Source organism: Sceloporus occidentalis, unplaced genomic scaffold, assembly GCF_023333645.1.
Source record: "Sceloporus occidentalis isolate IW3139 unplaced genomic scaffold, rSceOcc1.0.p SCAF_4, whole genome shotgun sequence".
Lineage (NCBI taxonomy): Eukaryota > Metazoa > Chordata > Lepidosauria > Squamata > Phrynosomatidae > Sceloporus > Sceloporus occidentalis.
In genome coordinates this window covers 163,833,962-163,853,826 of record NW_028316984.1, presented here as the reverse complement: position 1 = coordinate 163,853,826, position 19,865 = coordinate 163,833,962, and the positions used below count along the sequence as shown (strand labels likewise).

Sequence of the window (19,865 nt, the reverse complement as noted above, 5' to 3'; positions counted from 1 at the left end):
GTTGTCACCTTCAACATTTCTTCCTAGAGTGCTGCTGGGCCTTTACTTCTGCCCTGCACACTTCAGTTCCTTCATACTTCAGATCCACAAGTTGATCACTGGTGGTCTTTTATCCTTATTCCTCAGAGTGGACTGACAGCAACACAGCCTAGTGAGAAACAACAACTGACTCTTCTACCACCACCCTTCAGCTGCCTCAGAAATTGTGCTGTGTGTCCAAATATGTTCTTCTCCTTCTCTGGCTGTATATGTTTCAGGGCTTATAGCTGCAGCAAAAATAACTTCAACATGGTGGTTTTGAATCACACCTGTCTATTCCATATGGTTAGCAGAACAGCTGTTCAATTGTGCTTTAATTTTTATTTCAAAGAATACCACTCCCTAAATATGTGTGGAGTTTTGGCTCCCATACATCAGGGCTAAAGAATATGCTGTGTAGCAAATGCCTCCTCTATACAGTTGACCCTTGGTATCTGCTGAAGTTTGGTTCCAGGATCCCCGTGGATAACAAAATCCATGGATGCTCAAATACAATGTAATAGTATGATTGTTTCCCTCATATAATATGGCAAAATTATGGTATGCTTTTTGGGATTTATATTTTGTTGTGTATTTTCAAGCCATGGATGGTTGAATCCACAGATAAGGAATCGATGGCTAAGGAGGTCCAACTATACTACTTGAACCTTCAGCTGCATGATAAGAGCCCTGATGGCGCAGTGGTTAAATGCCTGTACTGCAGCCACTCACTCACAAAGCATAAGGTTGCGAGTTCTCTATCAGCCAGGTATTGAACTTGAGGTCGACTCAGGCTTACATCCTTCTGAGGTTGCTAAAATGAGTACTCAGCTTGCTGAGGACAATTAGCTTACACTTTGTAAACCGCTTAGGGAGTACTTACATGCACTGATAAGCGGTATAGAAACGTACTTGCTATTGCTATTGAAGAAGTTATGGTTGGGTTAATTTTGGGAAGTTATTAGGCAACCTGTTAAAAGGGCATGCCATTCTTACCACCACCACCACCACCATGGTGTTGGCCTTAGAAATGCAAGGAATGCTTTTGTGTACTCTGTCTCCAGCTAAAAACAGAAGAAAACTCTTCCCTTGCTAAAAAAAAAGTAGGAAATGTTTTGATTTAAACATTATCCAATAATATTAGGCAAAAAGAGAAGTTCCCATAAGAAAAATAATTGTAAAAAGCAATTATTTTAAGGAAAGACTAAAACTTTTTGTTCCTCAGTTCTTTTCTTCCCCTCAATTCAGTATTGCCTGCCAGTGCTCAGTGTGAAAACCTTCCTCACTCTTTTCTACGTCTAGGAACAATTACATTCTCAAATAGAAATGGTGTTGAAAATGTTATGTTTCAGATACTCTGCTAAAGTATTACAAGAAAATAAGTTTAATTTTATTTGCTCTTTTGAATTTGGAAATCAAAACCAAACTTTCTGATGTATGTGCATATCTATAAACACACACAAGACTTTTTATTTAATTATATTGATGTAGGCTGACCTAACCCTTGTAGTATAACATGCTACTGGTTGTGGAAACCTGTACAAACTTCTCTATAAAAAGTCAGGTGGGGATTTGTCACTTTTTCTGAATCAGTTTTTCAGGGATAAAAAAGACCAGAATAATGTCTTACTGGCAGTTTCTCTTTCAAGTATCTGTGACTTGGTTACCATTTCTACAGTGCTTGTTTGCTGTACAAATGTGCTACAATTGTTAACTCTCTGTCCACTAGGGCATACTGTTCATTGAAGTACAGTGGGCACAGGAACTCTGGGAAGTGGGGGGAAATACAAATAAAAAACACTTTTTTAACCTGGGAAAATACCCCTCTAGGAATATCTAGGTCCTCCAACACAACCCTATGGGCAATATCAGCCAGAAGTTGACCACAGAATTGCACTAGAGAACCTACAGATGCCTAGAAAAACATTTTCTCTAGGAATCTCTAGGTCCTCCAGTTCGACTCTATGGTTGCCTTCCAGCAGAGTCATGCTGGAGGACCTAGAGATTCCTAGACAGAACATATCAAATCTGTAAATAATCAAATCTGAAAAGGCCAAAGCTGCAAATGTGGAGAGCTAACTGTAGAAGTTTAATCTGAGAACCCTGCAGCAAAACCTTGAACATTATCCATGATTGGTTGTTGTTTGATTTCAAGTCATTTCTGACTTATAGCAACCCTAAGGTGAACCTATAATGGGGTCTTCTGGGGCTGAAAGTGTGTTGCTACACTGAATACAAATAACTGTTCTCAAAGAAGCCTAGTTCTTCACTTAAATGTTCTCCATGTTGTAACACAAAGCTTGGGAAATGCTTGGCAATAAATCAGTAAATAAACACCAGAATTCTGGAAGACACTTTGTCAGAGAACTGTACAAAAAAGAACAATATTTGCCATGGTAAAGCTAACCACAGCATTCCTTCTTGGTGGCTGAAGCAGCAATTACCTGCAAGCTGTATGTAAGCCATTCCAAATTTCCTGAAGGAAGTCTGATCTCTCTCTGTTAAGTTATGTGAGCCCCAAGGGCCACATACATAATTGTTCTTGGCCTTATTAACTGAAGCAGTTGCACACAACTAATACTTCTAAATTGTAAGTTAATAAAAAAGCAATTTTAAAGGTTAAACATTGGAATTTAACTTTCTAAAATGAAGTAAGCCTTTAAAAGGTTCTGTTCAAAATCTCACAAAATTTGCTACAGTTTTTGGAGGCACAAATGTAAGGCTCAAGGTCTATTTGCGCCATCTCTCATTCTTATATGCAATGCTTTTCTTGCTATTTTGTTCCAGTAATGCAGTCCCACTTACAGAGAAAAGCCATCTCATTTGTCATAATACATCCCCTCATCGCCAACTATTATCTCAGTCCAAGGATGGAGTACAGTAGTATGTTGAAATCTGTTCTGAACATCCTATAAAGCAGGGGTGGGAGTTTATGTGGTCTTCCAGATGACTAGAGTGCTGCTGGCGGAAACATCAGCGTTTATCCGACAAGACACTCCATGAAAACCTATTATACTCTTATGGAGCGGCAATAGATGCAGCAAAGAATTCGCCCTCCTGCTCCAGGCTGTCTTGGATGAATCCGATTCTCTGGACCCATTTCAAACTGGCTTTAGAGCAGGATACGGAGTTGAGATGGCCATGGTTGCCTTGGTCGATGATCTCCGTCTGGGCATCAACAGGGGAAGTGTGACCCTGTTGGTGCTCTTGGACATCTCAGCGACCTTTGATACCATAGACCATGGTATCCTTCTGGAATGCCTGAGGGAGTTAGGTATCGGGGGCACTGCGCTCCAGTGGTTCCGCTCCTACATCTCGGGCAGATTCCAGATGATGAGGCTGGGGGATAGTTATTCTTCTAAAAGAGAGCTGACATCTGGCATCCCTTAGGGCGCCATTCTATCCCCCATGCTATTTAACATTTACATGAAGCCGCTGGGAGAGATCATCTGGAGACATCGAGCTCAGTGTTATCAGTACGCTGATGACACCCAGATTTATTTCTCTGTGTCTCCAACTGCTGCAGTGACTAAAAGCGGCATCTCTCCTCTGGACGCCTGTCTGGGGTCAGTAATGGGCTGGATGAGGGAAACAAATTCAGGATGAATTCAGAGAAAACAGAGGTACTAGTGGTAGGTTCCCTAGGTCCTGGGAAGGAAATTAGTCAACCTGTCCTGGACGGGATCACACTTCCCCTAAAGGACGAAGTTTGTAGTTTGGGAGTACTCCTGGACTCATCGCTACAACTGTCATCTCAAGTAGATGCGACAGCCAGGAGTGCTTGGTACCAACTTTGGTTGATACACCAACTGCGTCCCTATCTGGACCGAAAGGACCTTGAAGCAGTGGTACTTGCACTGGTAATCTCTTGCCTTGATTTCTGTAATGCGTTCTACATGGGGCTACCCTTGTACCGAGTTTGAAAGCTTCAATTAGTACAAAACGCGACAGCCAGATTGGTCACTGGTTCTTCGAAATTTGACCATATAACACCTATTTTGAAAGATCTTCATTGGCTACCTATTAGCTTCCAGGCACAATACAAGGTGTTGGTTATCACCTATAAAACCCTACATGGCTCAGGCCCGAGTTACTTAAAGGAACGCCTCTCCCTGTATAATCCGCCCCACACTATCAGAACCTCTGGCAAAAATCTGTTGGTCTCAATTTCCCAAAGAACCTTTACCTCAGTAGCTCCTAAACTATGGAACAACCTCTCAGAAGAGATCCGTCTTTTTACCTCCTTGGAGGTTTTCAAGAGGGCAGTCAAGACGAATCTCTTCTGGCAAGCCTATCCACCCAATCTTCTGTAATGACATCATTCACTCTTCTATCCAGAATCAGAACATTTTATCTTATAAATGTTGACTGTACTGTTTTTAACTGTTTTAATGTTTGAAATTATATGTTTTATTCTTGTATTTTATTGTTATTGTTGGGTTGTAATCTCGCCTCGATCTACCTGGGAGAGGCGGGTAAATACAAATAAATTTTATTATTATTATTATTATTGACCTACAGTTCCTCAGTTTTTTTGCCACTGGTTGTGTTGATCCAGGCTGTTTAAAGTTGCAGTATAATGACAGCTGGAGGGGTCCACCTACCCTTGCTCTACAGTGTTCAGCCCTTCGTTAATGGCTGTGGTAAACTTTGTTCTTAGCCTAAATAAGGAAGAATAGTGTCATTGTTTTTTCCAACCCTGTGCCAAGCACAGTTGGTGCCAAGACATGGGCTAAATTCTGAAATGAAACAGCTGGCAAGACATGCCAAGGTCTTCTCTCTATATAAAGTGTGGAATACTGCTGTGCTTGCGTGCGAATGTGAAAATAGAGTAAAGCCTCAGTGCTCCAGCTGCAGTTTGGAGATCTTCAGAACAACATAAGACTACAGTCCTTTATTGACTAGGTGTACGCATACATCTGGCTTCAGTGTGCAAACATTGATAACTTTAATAGGAACAAGTGCTATTATTGTTGTCATGTACCTTCAAGTATTTTCCAACTTAAGCAAACCTATCATGGGGTTTCCTTGGCAAGATGTGTTCAAAGGGGGGGTTGCCTTTGTCTTCCTGTGAAGCTGAGAAAGTGTGACGTACCTAAGGTCACTCAGTGGGATTCCATGACCAAGCTGGGATTTGAACCCTGTTCTCCACAGTCATAGTCCAACATTCAAACCACGACACCATGTTGGTTGTCTTTAGCAAATGGCTGCTTTACTCTGCATTATTCGGTTTATGCACTGTGTGGGCATGGAAACAGAGCCAAGCTCTGCACTTGCACCTTACGGGTGGAAACTGGAGCTATAGAAGTAAGAAACTCCCAGTTCAAAATGAGTCACAGAGGCACTTTCTGTGGGCATAATGCACATATTGTGACTGCTCTGAACATGATATGTTGTGAAAATGTTCTTTTGTCTGCTTATTCCATGGAGAAGATACCCACCAATTTGGGGTGTGTCAATATATGACTGGATATGCTGCATGCACATGCATAACAAAATGTATGGTACATGTACTAGCTATAGGTCTTTGAGGTGTTGCTTTGGCAGTATGAGATGTAGAATTCAGTCCGTGCATTTAGGTTTGGAGTTCTAGTTGTTTTCTGTTTTGTTCTGTTTTTTTTACCATGAATCTATTATATACAGTCGGACCTCTATATTCACATCAGTTCCAGACCCCCACCCCCACGAATATGAAAATCTGTGCATGCTCAAGTCAACATTCATTTTAATGGCAGTGTGGCACTCGCAAGCACAGTCACATGCACTCACCACCATTAGCAAAATTGGGGTCCACAGATGGTTAAATCTGTCAATGGCAAGTCTTCCAATAGGGAGGGTGGACTGTACATGTTTTACCAGTTTTCCAGCCTCACTACTTAAAGTAATAAAAATAAAGCAAAAACATGCAAAATATTTCTCACAGTTTATACACAGATTCCATTTTGTGTTACAAAACAAATAATTTATATAAAATTGTAACCCATCTGGTGGGACTTTATTATTACATGCTTACTTTGCTACATTCCAAGATGCAACAGTGTTGTTAGATGAAGAATGTCGGATTTTGTGAGGAAGTGTCTCCCCGGACAGTATTTGGCTCATTCATATCAGATGCATCATCTGTGTTGGAGAAAGATTTAAATATTTGCATAAAGATTTCTAAAGGAATCTGTAATCGATAACAAGCAAGTTACAACAACAACACACACATAAATAAAGTGCAACCAGTGGAGCTCAGTATTTTTTGTGTACAGTCACATTGTACAAGGAATTTGCCAGTGCAGGCTGAAACTAGCTTGCTTTTGATCTACTTTCTGTAGACTGCCATATTTTGAATAAAGCAGAACAAAAACATTTTTGAGGCTGTTAGATTAATGTAAATCAATCTAATTTAAGGGCAACCTGTCAGATCTCTAAGAAGGGAAATTCCCCGTGTCTTCAATAATCACCGTCTTTCCACAAGTCCTTGCTTGAATGTGTTTCAGCGTGAATAAAGCAAAGCTTGCTTTCTAATGTTAATAATTTGAAATAAGACTTTGCAGTTCCACGAAGTATGGATTCTTTATTTTGCCTTTCTTTCACCTATGGAAAAGAAGCTAAACAGGAGTCTGCAATAAATATTGGCCAGCTTTGTTTGCAATAAATATTTAAATGGGACATTTCTTGTTTTTAAATGGTTTGTGGCAACACCAGCCCAAATACCAGGTTTTGTTTGATGACATGGGGCTGAGTAGTATTTAATTATCTGAATACTTAAAATCAGCCTTGTACTGCAATGCAGTGTATCGTTTTATCGTGAGATTTGCCCTACTGCTCTAGAGACTTTGTATTTGTTGCTACTCTGATACAGCAGTGTTAGAAATTCAACTCTACTTCCTGGCTGTTTCCTTTGGATGATTGAAAGAGTGCAGTTGATTCAACAGTAGCATGCAACTATTGTTTGTCTGGGAAGAAGGAGCTGGCTTAAAAACAACAACAACAATCCATCATGCTCCCTTGGCCGATGCATGTGAATTTGTGATAGCCATTGTTTGTGCATTGCTTGTGAATAAAGCAAAAGGTCAGCAATAAATTACTCCCTCTGTGGTGATGGTGCAAATTATAAGAATATAATCATTATTATTATAATTGGTTTCACAGTCTACCAGTCAACAGATGTTACCAACTGGAGTTTTGGACCATCAGTTATTCAAATTTTATGTAGGAATCAGTGAAGTTAAGTATCATTGGGTTATGTGACATGTTCCAAACCACTATCATATTTTTTTTTTTTTGTGGGTTTTACGGGCTATGTGGCCATGGTCTAGAAGATTTTCTTCCTGACATTTCGCCAGCATCTGTGGCTGGCATCTTCAGAGAATGCTTGCCTGGAAAAAAAAGTGGGTATATATATACTGTGTGAGTCTGGGAATGCAGGAGTGATTTGCATGTGTATTGTTCTGTGCTGATCAATCCATCATCTATCATCATCTATATTTTCTCTCACCTGGGACTGAAAAAATAGCTTACAAAAGTTGAAATGGATACATAAAAACTCACATTGGTTGGCAAGTTGGCTTGGCATGAGCCAAAATGGCTGCTTAATTTTCTTGCTCTGGGAAACACCCAAAGTATTTAACTTTTTAGCCCCCCAAATTGAGTTTTTTTGCTTGTTGATTTTGGAGAATGAACAAAAAAGCATCTGTTTCCTTTAGATGATTGAAACATGAAGACTTCTTGAGAAATTTGGTGTTCTCTACCTACATAGGTAGAGTGGTTTCACAAAGGAAGGAGATGTGCTGGATTCCAAGAAAACATCTTCTTTGAATTGCAAATGGACACTAAATTTCTTTGACATTGAAAATCTACCAGTGATCACATGTGCCAGTCAAAGGAAGGTGCCAGTCTGCAGATAGCCCTCCCTTCCATCTGAACTAAGACCAGAAACAGAAAATACAGACCATTGACTAACATCTTCAATTTCTTTATTCTGTTTTGCCTGATGAAGAAGCTAGTGTGACTTTGAAAGCGTACAACATGTAATTGTGCATTTTGGTTGGCCAAATAAAAGTATCATTGTTTGGATGTTATAGCATCTGAAAGTGTGGGCCACACTCTTAAGAGAAGGCTTAAGAGAAGGCTACATGAAGGGCAACATGATAGCCCTATTTAAATATTTGAAGGAATGCCCATTGATGATGAAGTGAGCTTGTTTTTTGCTGCTCCAGAGACTAGGACCCGGAGCAATGGATTTAAGCTACAGGAAAAGAAACTCCACCGAAACGTCAAGAAGAACTTCCCGACAGAGCTGCCTCTGAGAGTGGTCACTGCTTTAGAACACCAGTCGTTGGGTGCAGTGGCGCTCATACCTTGCCTGACAACTTCCACAGGCATTTGGTTTTGGTTAACACAATGCTGGACTAAGTAAGTCTCTTGTTTGATCTAGCAGGGTCATCTTACATTTGTTTGCATTATTGTTAGTGGAATCCGGTCATCTCAACTGGCATTCTTTAAATAGCTCCCACTGTTATCAATGGGTACTCTTGAACTTGTTTCTGCAGATGGGTGCCTGCTGCCGCTGTGTATTTTGTGGGTAAAGGTGAAGCAAATGCTCCGATAAGATTATCATCTCTAAAGAAGACCCCTTTCCTTTTCAAAACCCTTTCTAAAGTGTTGTATCAGTGCTATTGCACTGGTTACTATATTCTACTTCTCCCAAGGCAGGTTACTATTATTTCTCTTTTGAAAAATAAGTAAATGTAAGGTGAGAGATAGTGATCTTTCTTCACTTTTTAAAAGCATGCTAACATTTCTTACTTGTTTTAGGGAGGGCAGGAAATTACCCTTTCCATAGCTTCAATCCTCCAGCAATTTTCTCTGTCTCTCAAAGGGAAATTACTTATTCCCAGAGGTATATGCCTCCATGCAACCAGGTGCCTTTCAAGGAGGGTTCATAGGCTGCAAAGGCACTTCTGTGTAGGGAATGAGGTGGAAACCTTTGTCCAGAGCGGAACTGGAGATCTTCCATTGTGTGCATAGTTTACTAGGGAACACCAGGGGATTTGGGTCTTCAAAGCATGAACAAGCAGCAGGCCCATAATTGTATTTACAACAATTCAAAACCGAGTGGTGGGTGAGATTTTTAAATCTACACAGAAATGTCCTCTTTCTAGTCATTTTTAGTGTTGGATTAAGACTCTGGAAACCAGGGTTGGATTTCTCACGGAAGCACAAAAGCCCATTGGGTGACCCTGGGCGAGTCACACTCTCTCAGCCTCAGGGGAAGGCAGTGGCAAAAATCTCTCTGAAGACACTTGCCAAGAAAACCCCACAACAGGTTCGCCAAAAGTGACTTGAAAGCACACAACAACAAAGGTGTGGTATGGAAGGAGGTCAATGGCGATGTGACAGCATGCGTTACCACACCAGTTGATCCCAGCCCCAGGGTGACCAGACATCCTTTTCCAGGCTGTGTCCTCCATTTCAACCTTCTGTCCAGAAGGAATTCCACAATGTCCTCCATTCTGAGCATCACTAAGAAGCCCTTTGAGACCAGGATGACCACGTATCCTCCTTTCCCAAGACATGTCCTCAGTTTCCAGTGTTCCAATATGTTCTCCATTTTGACTAAAAAGCATGAGCATTATATTTATGTATTTTTCACTTTTATTTGCCCCTCTATTTTTATTGAATGCCCCCCATTCTGTGGTGCCTGGTCCTCCCCTGCGGTGAGGGCACCTGGCCGCCCTGTCTGTAATGCCATGGCTCCAGTGTCAGACTATGAACTTTGAGACCAGGGCTCGGCCATGGAAGCCCACTGGGTGAGATGCTCTCAGTAGTCCCATCTATTCTGTATGTAGAGAGATCTTGTGGCAAAGGTCACAGAACACACTGCAGAAATAATCCAGTTTGAGACCGTTTTTCTTGGCCCTTGAGGTCTCTTCCGAGTCTATGGTTCTGTGAGGGTGAGTTCCTGCATGGCAGAATGGCCCTGGGGGGGGGTCTCTTAGAACTCTATGGTTCTGTGAGGGTGACTTCCTGCTGAGGCACAAGTACTTCCGGGTCAGTGGGGGGGGCGAAGGGAACGCGCCTCCTGCTGCTGCTGCTGGTGCTGCTGCGCGATGGAGCGTCCCTGGGCCGAGGGAGTCTGAGGGGAGGAGGCCCGTGAAGGGGACCCTCTCCCTATTCCTCTCCCGCCCAGCAGCCAAGAGAGGGACTGCGCCTGCGCAGAGACAGCCCCGCTCTGCTGCTCAGAGCCTGAGGGAGGCCTCGGGGCAGGAGAAGGAGCGGCAGCTGCCCGACCCCCGGCCCCTCGCCTCGCCTCGCCTCGCCCTGCCCTCCGCGGCGGCCACAGCCATGTCTCTGGACCAGTACGAGCGCCACTGCGACTCCATCAACTCCGACTTCGGCCACGACTCTTCCTCGTCCGGCCGCGGAGGGCCCCCTCGGCCCCCGCCTGCCTTGGCCGCAGCAGCATCAGGGGAGCAGGAGGAGCTCCACTACGCCCCCATCCGCGTCCTGGGCAGAGGCGCCTTCGGGGAGGCCACGCTCTACCGCAGGACGGAGGTAAGGAGGGACATGAGAGGGAGACATCGGGAACACGTGCCCATAGGGACCTATAGTGTCTTCCCAGAGAGACCCCAAGGGCCACGCAGTCCAGCCCCATTCTGCCAGGCAGGGACTCACAGTCAAAGCACACCCCCCAGACATGGCCATCCAGCCTCTGCTTAAAGGCCTCCAAGGAGGGAGACTCCACTACACTCCGAGGAAGGAGTATGGTCCACTGTCGAACGGCCCTTACTGTCAGGAAGATCCTCCTAATGCTGAGGTGGAATCTCTTTTGCTGTAGCTTGCATCCATTGCTCCGGGTCTTAGTCTCTGGAGCAGCAGGAAACAAGTTAGCTCCCTCCTCAATATGACATCCCTTCAAATATTTAAGCAGGGCTATCATATCACCTCTTAACCTTCTCTTCTCCTGGCTAAACATACCCAGCTCCTTAAGTCGTCCCTCATTATTATTATTATTATTATGCTTTATTTATGTAGCACTGTAGATTTGCTGTACATACAAACAATAGAATAGATAAGAGTAAACCTGCGCATGGCATACAATCTAAGAAATAATAGCATAATACATATAAATAATACACAACAATACAAGAAAGAGTTCAATAAAACAGGCAACAAATTAAAAACATCAAATAGCAAATAATAGTCACACAGTAGTCGTCAGGCATGGTTTCCAGACATCCAAACGGTAATGCCTTTGTTTTTTGTGGGTTTTCAGGCTATTAAGCCCTGCTCTAAAAGGGTTTATTCCTGCCATTTCGCCAGCGTCTGTGGCTGGCATCTTCAGAGAATGCTGGCATGGAAGTGAGTGGAGTATATATACTGTGTAACCCTTGGTTGAGAGGAAGTGATTTACATGTCAATCTGTGTATTGCTCTGTTGTTGAATGGCAGGGCCTCTCAACCAAGGGTCACACAGTGTGTGTGTAATACACACACACACATAACCCACTCACCCAGCTTGATAGTGGCAATTAGCTTACATACCGTAAACCACTTAGGGGGTGCTTAGAGAATGCTGCCAAACATCAGGAATAAACTCTTCCAGATCATGGCCTCATAGCCTGAAAAAGCCCACAAAAAACTATGGATTCTGGCCATGAAAGCCTTCAACTTCTCATTGGAGAATATTTGCCCATAGGGAACCATAGGGGAATACTTATAGCGTGTATTTGCCCATAGGAAAACACTGGACAAGTATTCAATGTTTCTGTATGGGCAGGTATTCTCCAACTATTCCCTATGGGCAAGTATGGTTTCTCTGTGGGCAAGTATAGTTTCCCTATGGGCAAGTACTGTCATTTCTGAAGTTACAGGCTTTGATGGCCAGCATTCTTAGGGGTTTTTTGTTGGGTTTTTTTGGGCTAAGTGGCTGTGTTCTAGAAGAGGTTTTTTCCTGACATTTCATCAGCATTTGTGGCTGGCGTCTTCAGAGAACTGAAGAACTCTGAAGGTGAAGAGAACAGCGAACTCCCAATGCCAGCCACAGATGCTGGCAAATGTCAGGAAAAAACTCTTCTAGAACACGGCTACGTAGCCTGAAAAACCCATTAAAAGCTGTCATTTGTTTTAGTACTTTCAGTTTGGCACTCCTTTAAGTGCTGTAACTCCATCCATGGGGAGAGGCAGGTAAGAAATAATAATAATCGTAATAATCGTAATAATATTAAACAACAGCCATAAATGCATTCATGCCACAGAAACAATCCAGTTTGACTCCGCTTTAATTGTTATGTCTCCATCCTACAGAATCCTGGGATTCCCTCATAATCTATCAAGAAGGAATAATTATCATTATTGTCATCGTTGTTGTCCTATGGAGTCCTGAGATTTGTAGTTTTACAAAGCCTTTAGCCTCCTTTGGCTAGTGCCTCACTAAAAACTACAGATCCCAGGATTCTTTAGGATGGACCATGGCAGTTAAAGGGGTGTCAAACTGGATTATTTCTGTAGTGTGGATGCATTTATGGTCCAATCCATACTGCAAAAATAATCCAGTTTGAGACGGCTTTAACTGCCCTGGCTCAATGCTATGGAATTCTGGGAACTGTAGTTATGGGAGACATTTAGCCGCCTCTGTCAGAGAGCTCTGGTGCTACAATAAACAGTTCCCAGGATTCCCTAGTACTGAGCTACGGCAATTAATGCTGTCTCAAACTGGATTATCTGTGCAGTGTGGATTGGACCAAAATGACCCATTCATCCCTCATAACCGACAAACAGGGAGCAAAGGCATAGGTGGACACAGGGATAATCAAATGGGTTTTCCAGGGCTGTTACACTAAATAGTGCGCCTGCGTTATACGCAGCTTTCAACATATGCTAAAAGCCGCACGGGAGCACAAGGGGTGGCACATCCCATTCGGATGAATGGGGCATGCGGCTGTGGCACACGTACGCCACTGCACCACTACATGCACGAGCCCCATTCACTTGAATGGGGCTTGAGCATGCGCGGTATTTGGCTTAAGTGGGGGGGGGGGGGGGGTCTGGAACTGATCCCCTGCTTAAGCCAAGGGTGGACTGTATGGAGATGGGATTCTCTAGTACGTGTGCATGTCTGTTGGCAAGAAGCCAGGTTTGCTGTCATGTAAACTAATGCAGTAAGGTAATGCACGTAAAGAAATTCAGAGATGTGGTGCTAAGGATACCTTGGGTCAAAAGACAAAGCAGAAAGACAAACAAATGGGTCCTTGAATAGATCAAGCCTGAAATACTCCTAGAAGCCAAGATGATCAAAGTGAGGATCAAATTAAGACTTTGGTCACATCATGAGGTAAAATGAATAATTAGAAAAGACAATAATGCTAGGAAAGATAGAGGGCAGTGGAAAGAGAGGAAGCCTCAGATGCCTAGATGGATAGACTCAGTCAGGGAGGCCACAGTCCTGAATTTACAGGACCTAATCAGGGAAGTGATGGATAGGAGGTCTTGGTGTTTCATCCACAGAGTCACTACGAATTGGGGTCGATTCAAGGGCAGTTAACAACAACAAAATAATGCATGAAACATAGACGAACGCCCAAGTTGTGATGCTGTGTAACTCATACCTTGTAATGAGTCAGTCTAGACACAGTGCAGCTAACTTTAGAGTACAGTGGTCCCTCCATATTTGCTGGGGTTAGGGGATGAAGGACCCCCGTGAATGTGTAAAAGCCGCAAATAAAAAACACACTATCCCCCCCCCCCTCAAGAGAACAACTCCCTAGGAATCTTCCAAGTCCTCCAGTGCAACTCTATGGTCAGTATCTGCCTAAAGTTGATCATGGAATCATGTTTTCTCTAGGAACTTCTAGGTTCTCCAGCACAACTCTATGGTCTATTTCCAGCAGAACTGTGCTGGGAGACTTAGCGATTCCTAGAGAGAACATGTTAATCAAAACCACAAATAATCAAATCCTCAGAAGTGAAAGCCACAAATGTGGAGGGCCAACTGTACATACACACTGGGATCATGATATAAGATTATCATCTAAACTAGTTGCACATTTGCAGAATACTTTTTAATCTGTCTATTCAGTGTACTGGCTGCCAAGCTTTCCCTTTTCCCTGATAGGCAACTGTTATGCTATATTTTAGAAATAAGGAACTGGGTAATGACAGATAACAGCAGCCTAATTGCTGCAGATGATGCAGATAACATTTTTTTTCAGTTTCTAGTTTCCTAGCAATTCTTTTCTGTTTGTGAAAGGGAATAATAAATGCCTACCTTTCTGAACAATTGTGAAGGGGAAAAACCAAACACTAATCAGTTATGACTAGATATTCATGTCAAGGGAATACCTTTTCCTTTAAGCAGTTGTCATTTAATCAACATACTGGTATGTAGTTTACTGCAGGTGTGGAATATTTATTCCAAAATATTGGGAGTGGCTTCTTTTGAAAAATAAATCCAAAAACTCTTTACTTGTCATTTAGTTTTACGTTTTCCCACACTTCCCCTCCATGTGATGTCTCCATGTGATGTTGGTTCTTTTGTGTGCCACCACACAAGCCTTTGGAGGTCTCCTTCCTCTCTGCCATATATAGTAGATTTCCAAACTATTTAGAGGCACAGTGCACTCTTTTTAAAGTTGGCTATGCACTTGCTTTTGTCTTCATTATCCCCAGCCTTTTCTTCCTTGCCCTGATTAAAACTCTGCAGTTGTGCACTGAGAACGTCTCTGACTAGTTCCAGATATGCTTGTCAGTGCTTCAGGTATACTGGCAGTGGCTGCTAGGAGTTGCAGTCCAATAATATCTGGAAGTTTGTGTGGTTACCACCCTTGCCTTACTGTTCCAAAACTGAGGGGGCATCTACACTGTAGAAATAATGCAGTTTGACATCATTTTAAGTGCTGTAGCTCCATCTTATGAAAGCCAGTGTGGTGTAGTTGTTTGAGTGTTGGACTGTGGCTCTGGAGACCAGAGGTTGATTTCCAGCCTGGCCATGAAAACCATTGGATGACCTTGGGTAAAATCATGAGCTCTCAGCCTAAGGGAAAGTCAGTGGCAAACCTCCTCTGAACAATTCTTTCCAAGACTTGGCAAACTTTAGGGTCACCATAAGTCAGAAATGACTTGAGGGCACTCAGCAACAACAGCTTCATCCTATGGCATCCTGGGATTTGTAGTTTAACAAAGTCTTTAGCCTTCTCTGCCAGAGTGTTGGTGCCTCACAAAATTGCAAATCCCAGGATTTTGTAGGATGCAGCCATGGCAGTTAAAGTGGTGTGAAACTGCATTTTTCTTCAATGTAAATGTACTCAGCTTCTGTGAGGTGATCAAGCTGAGCAATACTAAGTGACCCAAAGTCAGTCAGTGAACTTCCTTATTGAATGGGGATTTGAACCTGTAAGCCAGAAGTAACTTGTACTTTATGATGAGTATCCTGAGGAAGATTAGTGTTTTGCATCTAATTTTCCCTGAAACTCTATAGCGTACCAAAAGCAATGAAGATCGAAAGAATTGTTGCTCCTTTCAGACTGAGTATGGATGAATTTGGAGCATTTTTCAATACATTCAAGTTCAAATGAATGTTTTATTCATTTAAATTTGAATATAGTGACTATTGGACATAACAGGTATTTTATTTTTATTAAAATGGCTCAGTGTTGTTGTTTTACGTCAGAAGGGTGTTAATACATGAAGTAGAGGCTGAGCAATGAGCAAAGTGACAGTGGCTAGCAATGTTGTAGGTCTATACACTTGTTGTTGTGTGCCTTCAAGTAATTTCCAACTTATGGTGACCCTATCATGGGCTTTTCTTGACAAGTTTTGTTCACAGGGGGTTTGCCATTGCCATTCTCTGAGGCAGAGGGAGTGTGTGTGACTTGTCCAAGACCACTCAGTAAGTTTCAGTGGCTGAGCCTGAATTTGAACCCTGGTCTCCAGAGTCCAACACTCAAACCATTACACCATGCTGGCTCTCACTATTCTTCAGGAATTGATTTCAGATAGAGGATACAAACCACATGCGCTTTGAGATTGACAACATGACTTTGGAAAATATGTAGCAGAAGAACTGAGCAGTTCATGATGCCTGCAGAAGAGAAATGTATCTCTGATAATTTTGATGAAACCCAGCTGATTGTGGGTTTATGATGTTAAACTGGACCTAAAGATTGAATTGTATTTTAAACTGAAAATATCTCCTTTTGTGATGGGAAATTAAGCTATGCCTTTAGAGGAGAGTTAAAAAACTTATTCCAGTGTTGTGTAGTTCTGACTGAAATTGTCCCCAAAACTGCTGTTTTGCATGGAAATAAAAGGAAGTTGCTGTGATTGCCAGTCATTAATTGCCAGTCATTTTTGCATTTGGAAAACTAGGGCATTTGACTGTTTAAAAGTAAAACTTCACATATGAATGTAGAATATAGCGGGGCTGCTTCCTTTCTAACAGCTTCCTCCAGAGGGGCAGAAAAGGAATGACAGGATGGGAGAGACTAGAGGAAAGAGAAAGCTGTAGTATTGTATCATGTTTCTGTGAAGATTTGCAAGTGTATAGTGACTATAGTTCACAAAGGCTGATAACAAAGATGAAGCAAGCAGAATCTTCAAGAAAGGTACCTTAAAGTATCCAAATGAACCCTAATCTTGAGTGGATCACAAACAATTACATGCTATTTGGGCTTGCCTTCTAATTGTTTTCCTTGGGAGGAAATGGTTTAAATGACCCCAGTTAGTTCAGAAAACTCAGAAATATGTAGTGCTGTTTTGTGAGATGGCAGTGGAATTTTTTCAGATTATGCAGCTTTCTACAATCTAACTACAAATAAAACTATTATGCAAAACTCTTCCATTGTTTCTTTGATCGTTATGTTTCTGTTAATAGTTTTTCATCATTAGTACTTTTATTTCCTATGATGGAAAGGAATCTTGAAGTGTTTCAGCTAAAACAATGATATGTTTAATAGGGAAAGAATCAGAAGCTCAAAGTCCTTAATATAGTTTCAGATGCTAAAATAATTCACCTAATAGACTAGCTGGTTAATATCACAGTACAGATCTCAATTTCAGGCATTAAATATTTATTCTTTGTAAAGCTATGACTGAAATGTCTGACAGCTCCTATGTTATTGTTGTTTCCTGTTATGGAATGTGGGTTTTGTTTGGGTAGAGCTGTATATGAAATAAAAACTAAGTGCCTTTTTTGAAAACATAATTTAAAAAAGGAAGAGAATGTCAATTGTAGATACTGATTCTTGACATTAAAAATAGGGAAATTCCATTTGAATCCCTAGGAAATGTTTAAGTGAGTCAAAAAGTAAATACATTTACAAAAAACTCCTGAGAAATGAACATCTCACTAAAGGACTGGCTATGTATTTAACTAGCTAAATTTCTTATATTCTAGGATGACTCACTTGTGGTGTGGAAGGAAGTGGATCTTACCAGATTATCAGAAAAAGAACGCCGTGATGCTTTGAATGAGATTGTTATCCTTGCTCTCCTGCAACATGACAACATAATTGCCTATTACAATCATTTCATGGATAACAACACTCTGCTGATTGAACTGGAGTACTGTAATGGTGAGAGTTCTGTCTTGTAAACATTAAGTACCTCTTCCATCTTGGGTGTTGTGAAGAAAGATGAAACAGAGAGAATCTTCTCTTGTTTATAGACACACATTTGTAGTGTCAGATCTAGAAACACAAACCAGACTTCTCTTGGAGGACTGCCATTTATGTTTCACAGATAATCTCACAGATATATAAACTATTAAATATTCTTAGTGGAAGATTAAATTTAAGAACAGAACAGAACTAGCTGAAGGAAGGTAAGCTACTAAGTGGGTAACAAAATCAGATAGAAATGTGCAGAGCATTTTTTAAAAAAGCCTTTATAATATAATAATAAGAAAAATATTTATTTATATCCCGCCTCTTCCGCTTTGAGGATTGAGGCGGGTAACAACAAAGTTCATACAATACACAATAATAAAAACAACAAGCCCCACAAGACCCCGGCCCAACCCTCCCTCCCAACTATAAAATTAAACAGTAAAACATGGTTAAAAAGCACATAACAATACATCAACATTTTTTTAAAAACCCGCAAATAAGAAAAATAATAAAAGGAAAATAATAAAAGGAGGGGGATTCAAATGGTTCTGGACATTATCAATTGGGGAAGGCCTGCCAGAAGAGAAAGGTTTTTGTCGCCTTTTTAAAAGCCTCGAGTGAGGATAATTGGAGAATCTCTTCCGGCAGGTCATTCCAAGTTTTTGGAGCGGTGACAGAAAAGGACCTCCGGGAGCTCACTGCCAGCCTGGTTTTTCTAGATTGTAAAAATTTAAATATGCACTAGAAAACACAGAGTCTGTCTGAACCTTCAGTGAACATTGCTGTGGCAGAATTGCTAATGTCATGTTGCACTTAACACTATACCATTGCATTTGGTGATTATGTATTACCAAAAAGTGGTTTGGCAAGTATTGAAACTAACACAGGACATAAATACAGAATATGTGGCATAACTGCTGTTCTTGAAGTTTTCCTGTGTTTTTTTTACCCCGTATTAATCCATGGTGGTTTGCTTTTAGGTGATATTTTAAGCTTACTACGGACAATTCTAGCCAATGATACAAACCACATTAAAATTCTTAGAGTTTTCTTTGCATTTGACTTGCATTAGACTGTTTATGGGTAAGATAAGCTAAACTGAGCTGCTTTTATACATGTCAACCTAATGAAAATAAATCCAAAGGCAAGAATGCCACTTTCTAGGTTGTTGTAAGTAATGCACATATTGTAGAAGAGCTTTTGCAGATGTTACCAAATAGATATTTTTTTACTAAATCTGTTGTCTGAAGTGTCCGTTTGGCTCAGAAAGGGTTGCAGTAACCAACAGTGGAGAGATGGAACTCCTTATTCCCATAGAAAAGAAGTAGCAACAGAAAAGTCTTAGAGGATGTCAGGTAGATACTTATGGAATATTTACAGCAAACAACAAAGCATTTCTTTCTTTTATTTGCAGGAGGAAACCTCTATGATAAGATTCTACGACAGAAAGACAAGTTGTTTGAGGAAGAGGTAACTTGAAAAATTTGAGAAGGAGACTAGAGTCTAGCTCTGTTTACTAGATAACCATAATAGCATTTCATACTCACTGCCATAGGATAAACAGAATGTGTCATCTATGGGTTAAGCAAAAATCCAGTCCTACGTGAAGACTGATCCTTGGTATTAATAACCTTGCAGGAATAAAAATGAGTAAACCATGCTGATGCTATCTTATAGCTGCAAAGAACCTCTGAGGTACTTAGTCACTATCTTTCTCTCAGGCTATCGAGTATATAAAACATCTGGATTATGTTGATTTTAAATGTATCGGGATTATTTATATTACAGAGAATTCCACTATTCTTACACAAAAGACGGACCGCATGTTGATAAGTCTGTCCTATTGCCTGTTGAGTTATTTGATTGATGTTCAAAGATTCCACAGGTTCTTAATGGATAAAGTATCCATATATGGGATATCCGGGCAACTATGACTTGTTTCATGTACCCTTCAGTCCTTAAAAGCAGTAGTGGCTACTCTAGTTGTTTTCATTCTCTGTGATTTAAAAACTATTTTAAAAGTTGCTTTAGTCTAATTTTAATGTTTTTATTGATGTAATTAATGTTTTTACTCATTTTACATTACCTTAGATATAATGTTGACATGTTTTCAAAATAATAATAAGGGAAAGACAGGACATGCAAGTTTGACAATCAGGAAGTAGCTTTTAGCAAATATCCAATAAAAGTATTGATCATCTTTAGGTTAGGGTACATCTACACTGTAAAAATAATGCAGTTTGGCACCACTGCA

The 19,865-nt window shown here is 41.2% G+C and overlaps 1 protein-coding gene across 1 annotated transcript in view; it reads left to right on the top strand.

Annotated features, from left to right (window-relative positions):
• The first annotated feature begins 10,084 nt into the window (after positions 1-10,084).
• NEK9 (NIMA related kinase 9) overlaps positions 10,085-19,865 on the top strand; it is a 43,697-nt gene continuing 33,916 nt past the window's right edge. The window contains exons 1-3 of the mRNA XM_089522237.1: positions 10,085-10,563; positions 17,401-17,578; positions 19,026-19,081. Coding sequence (XP_089378363.1) covers positions 10,354-10,563; positions 17,401-17,578; positions 19,026-19,081 — 444 coding nt within the window. The 5' untranslated portion in view covers positions 10,085-10,353. The remainder of the gene's footprint in view (positions 10,564-17,400; positions 17,579-19,025; positions 19,082-19,865) is intronic.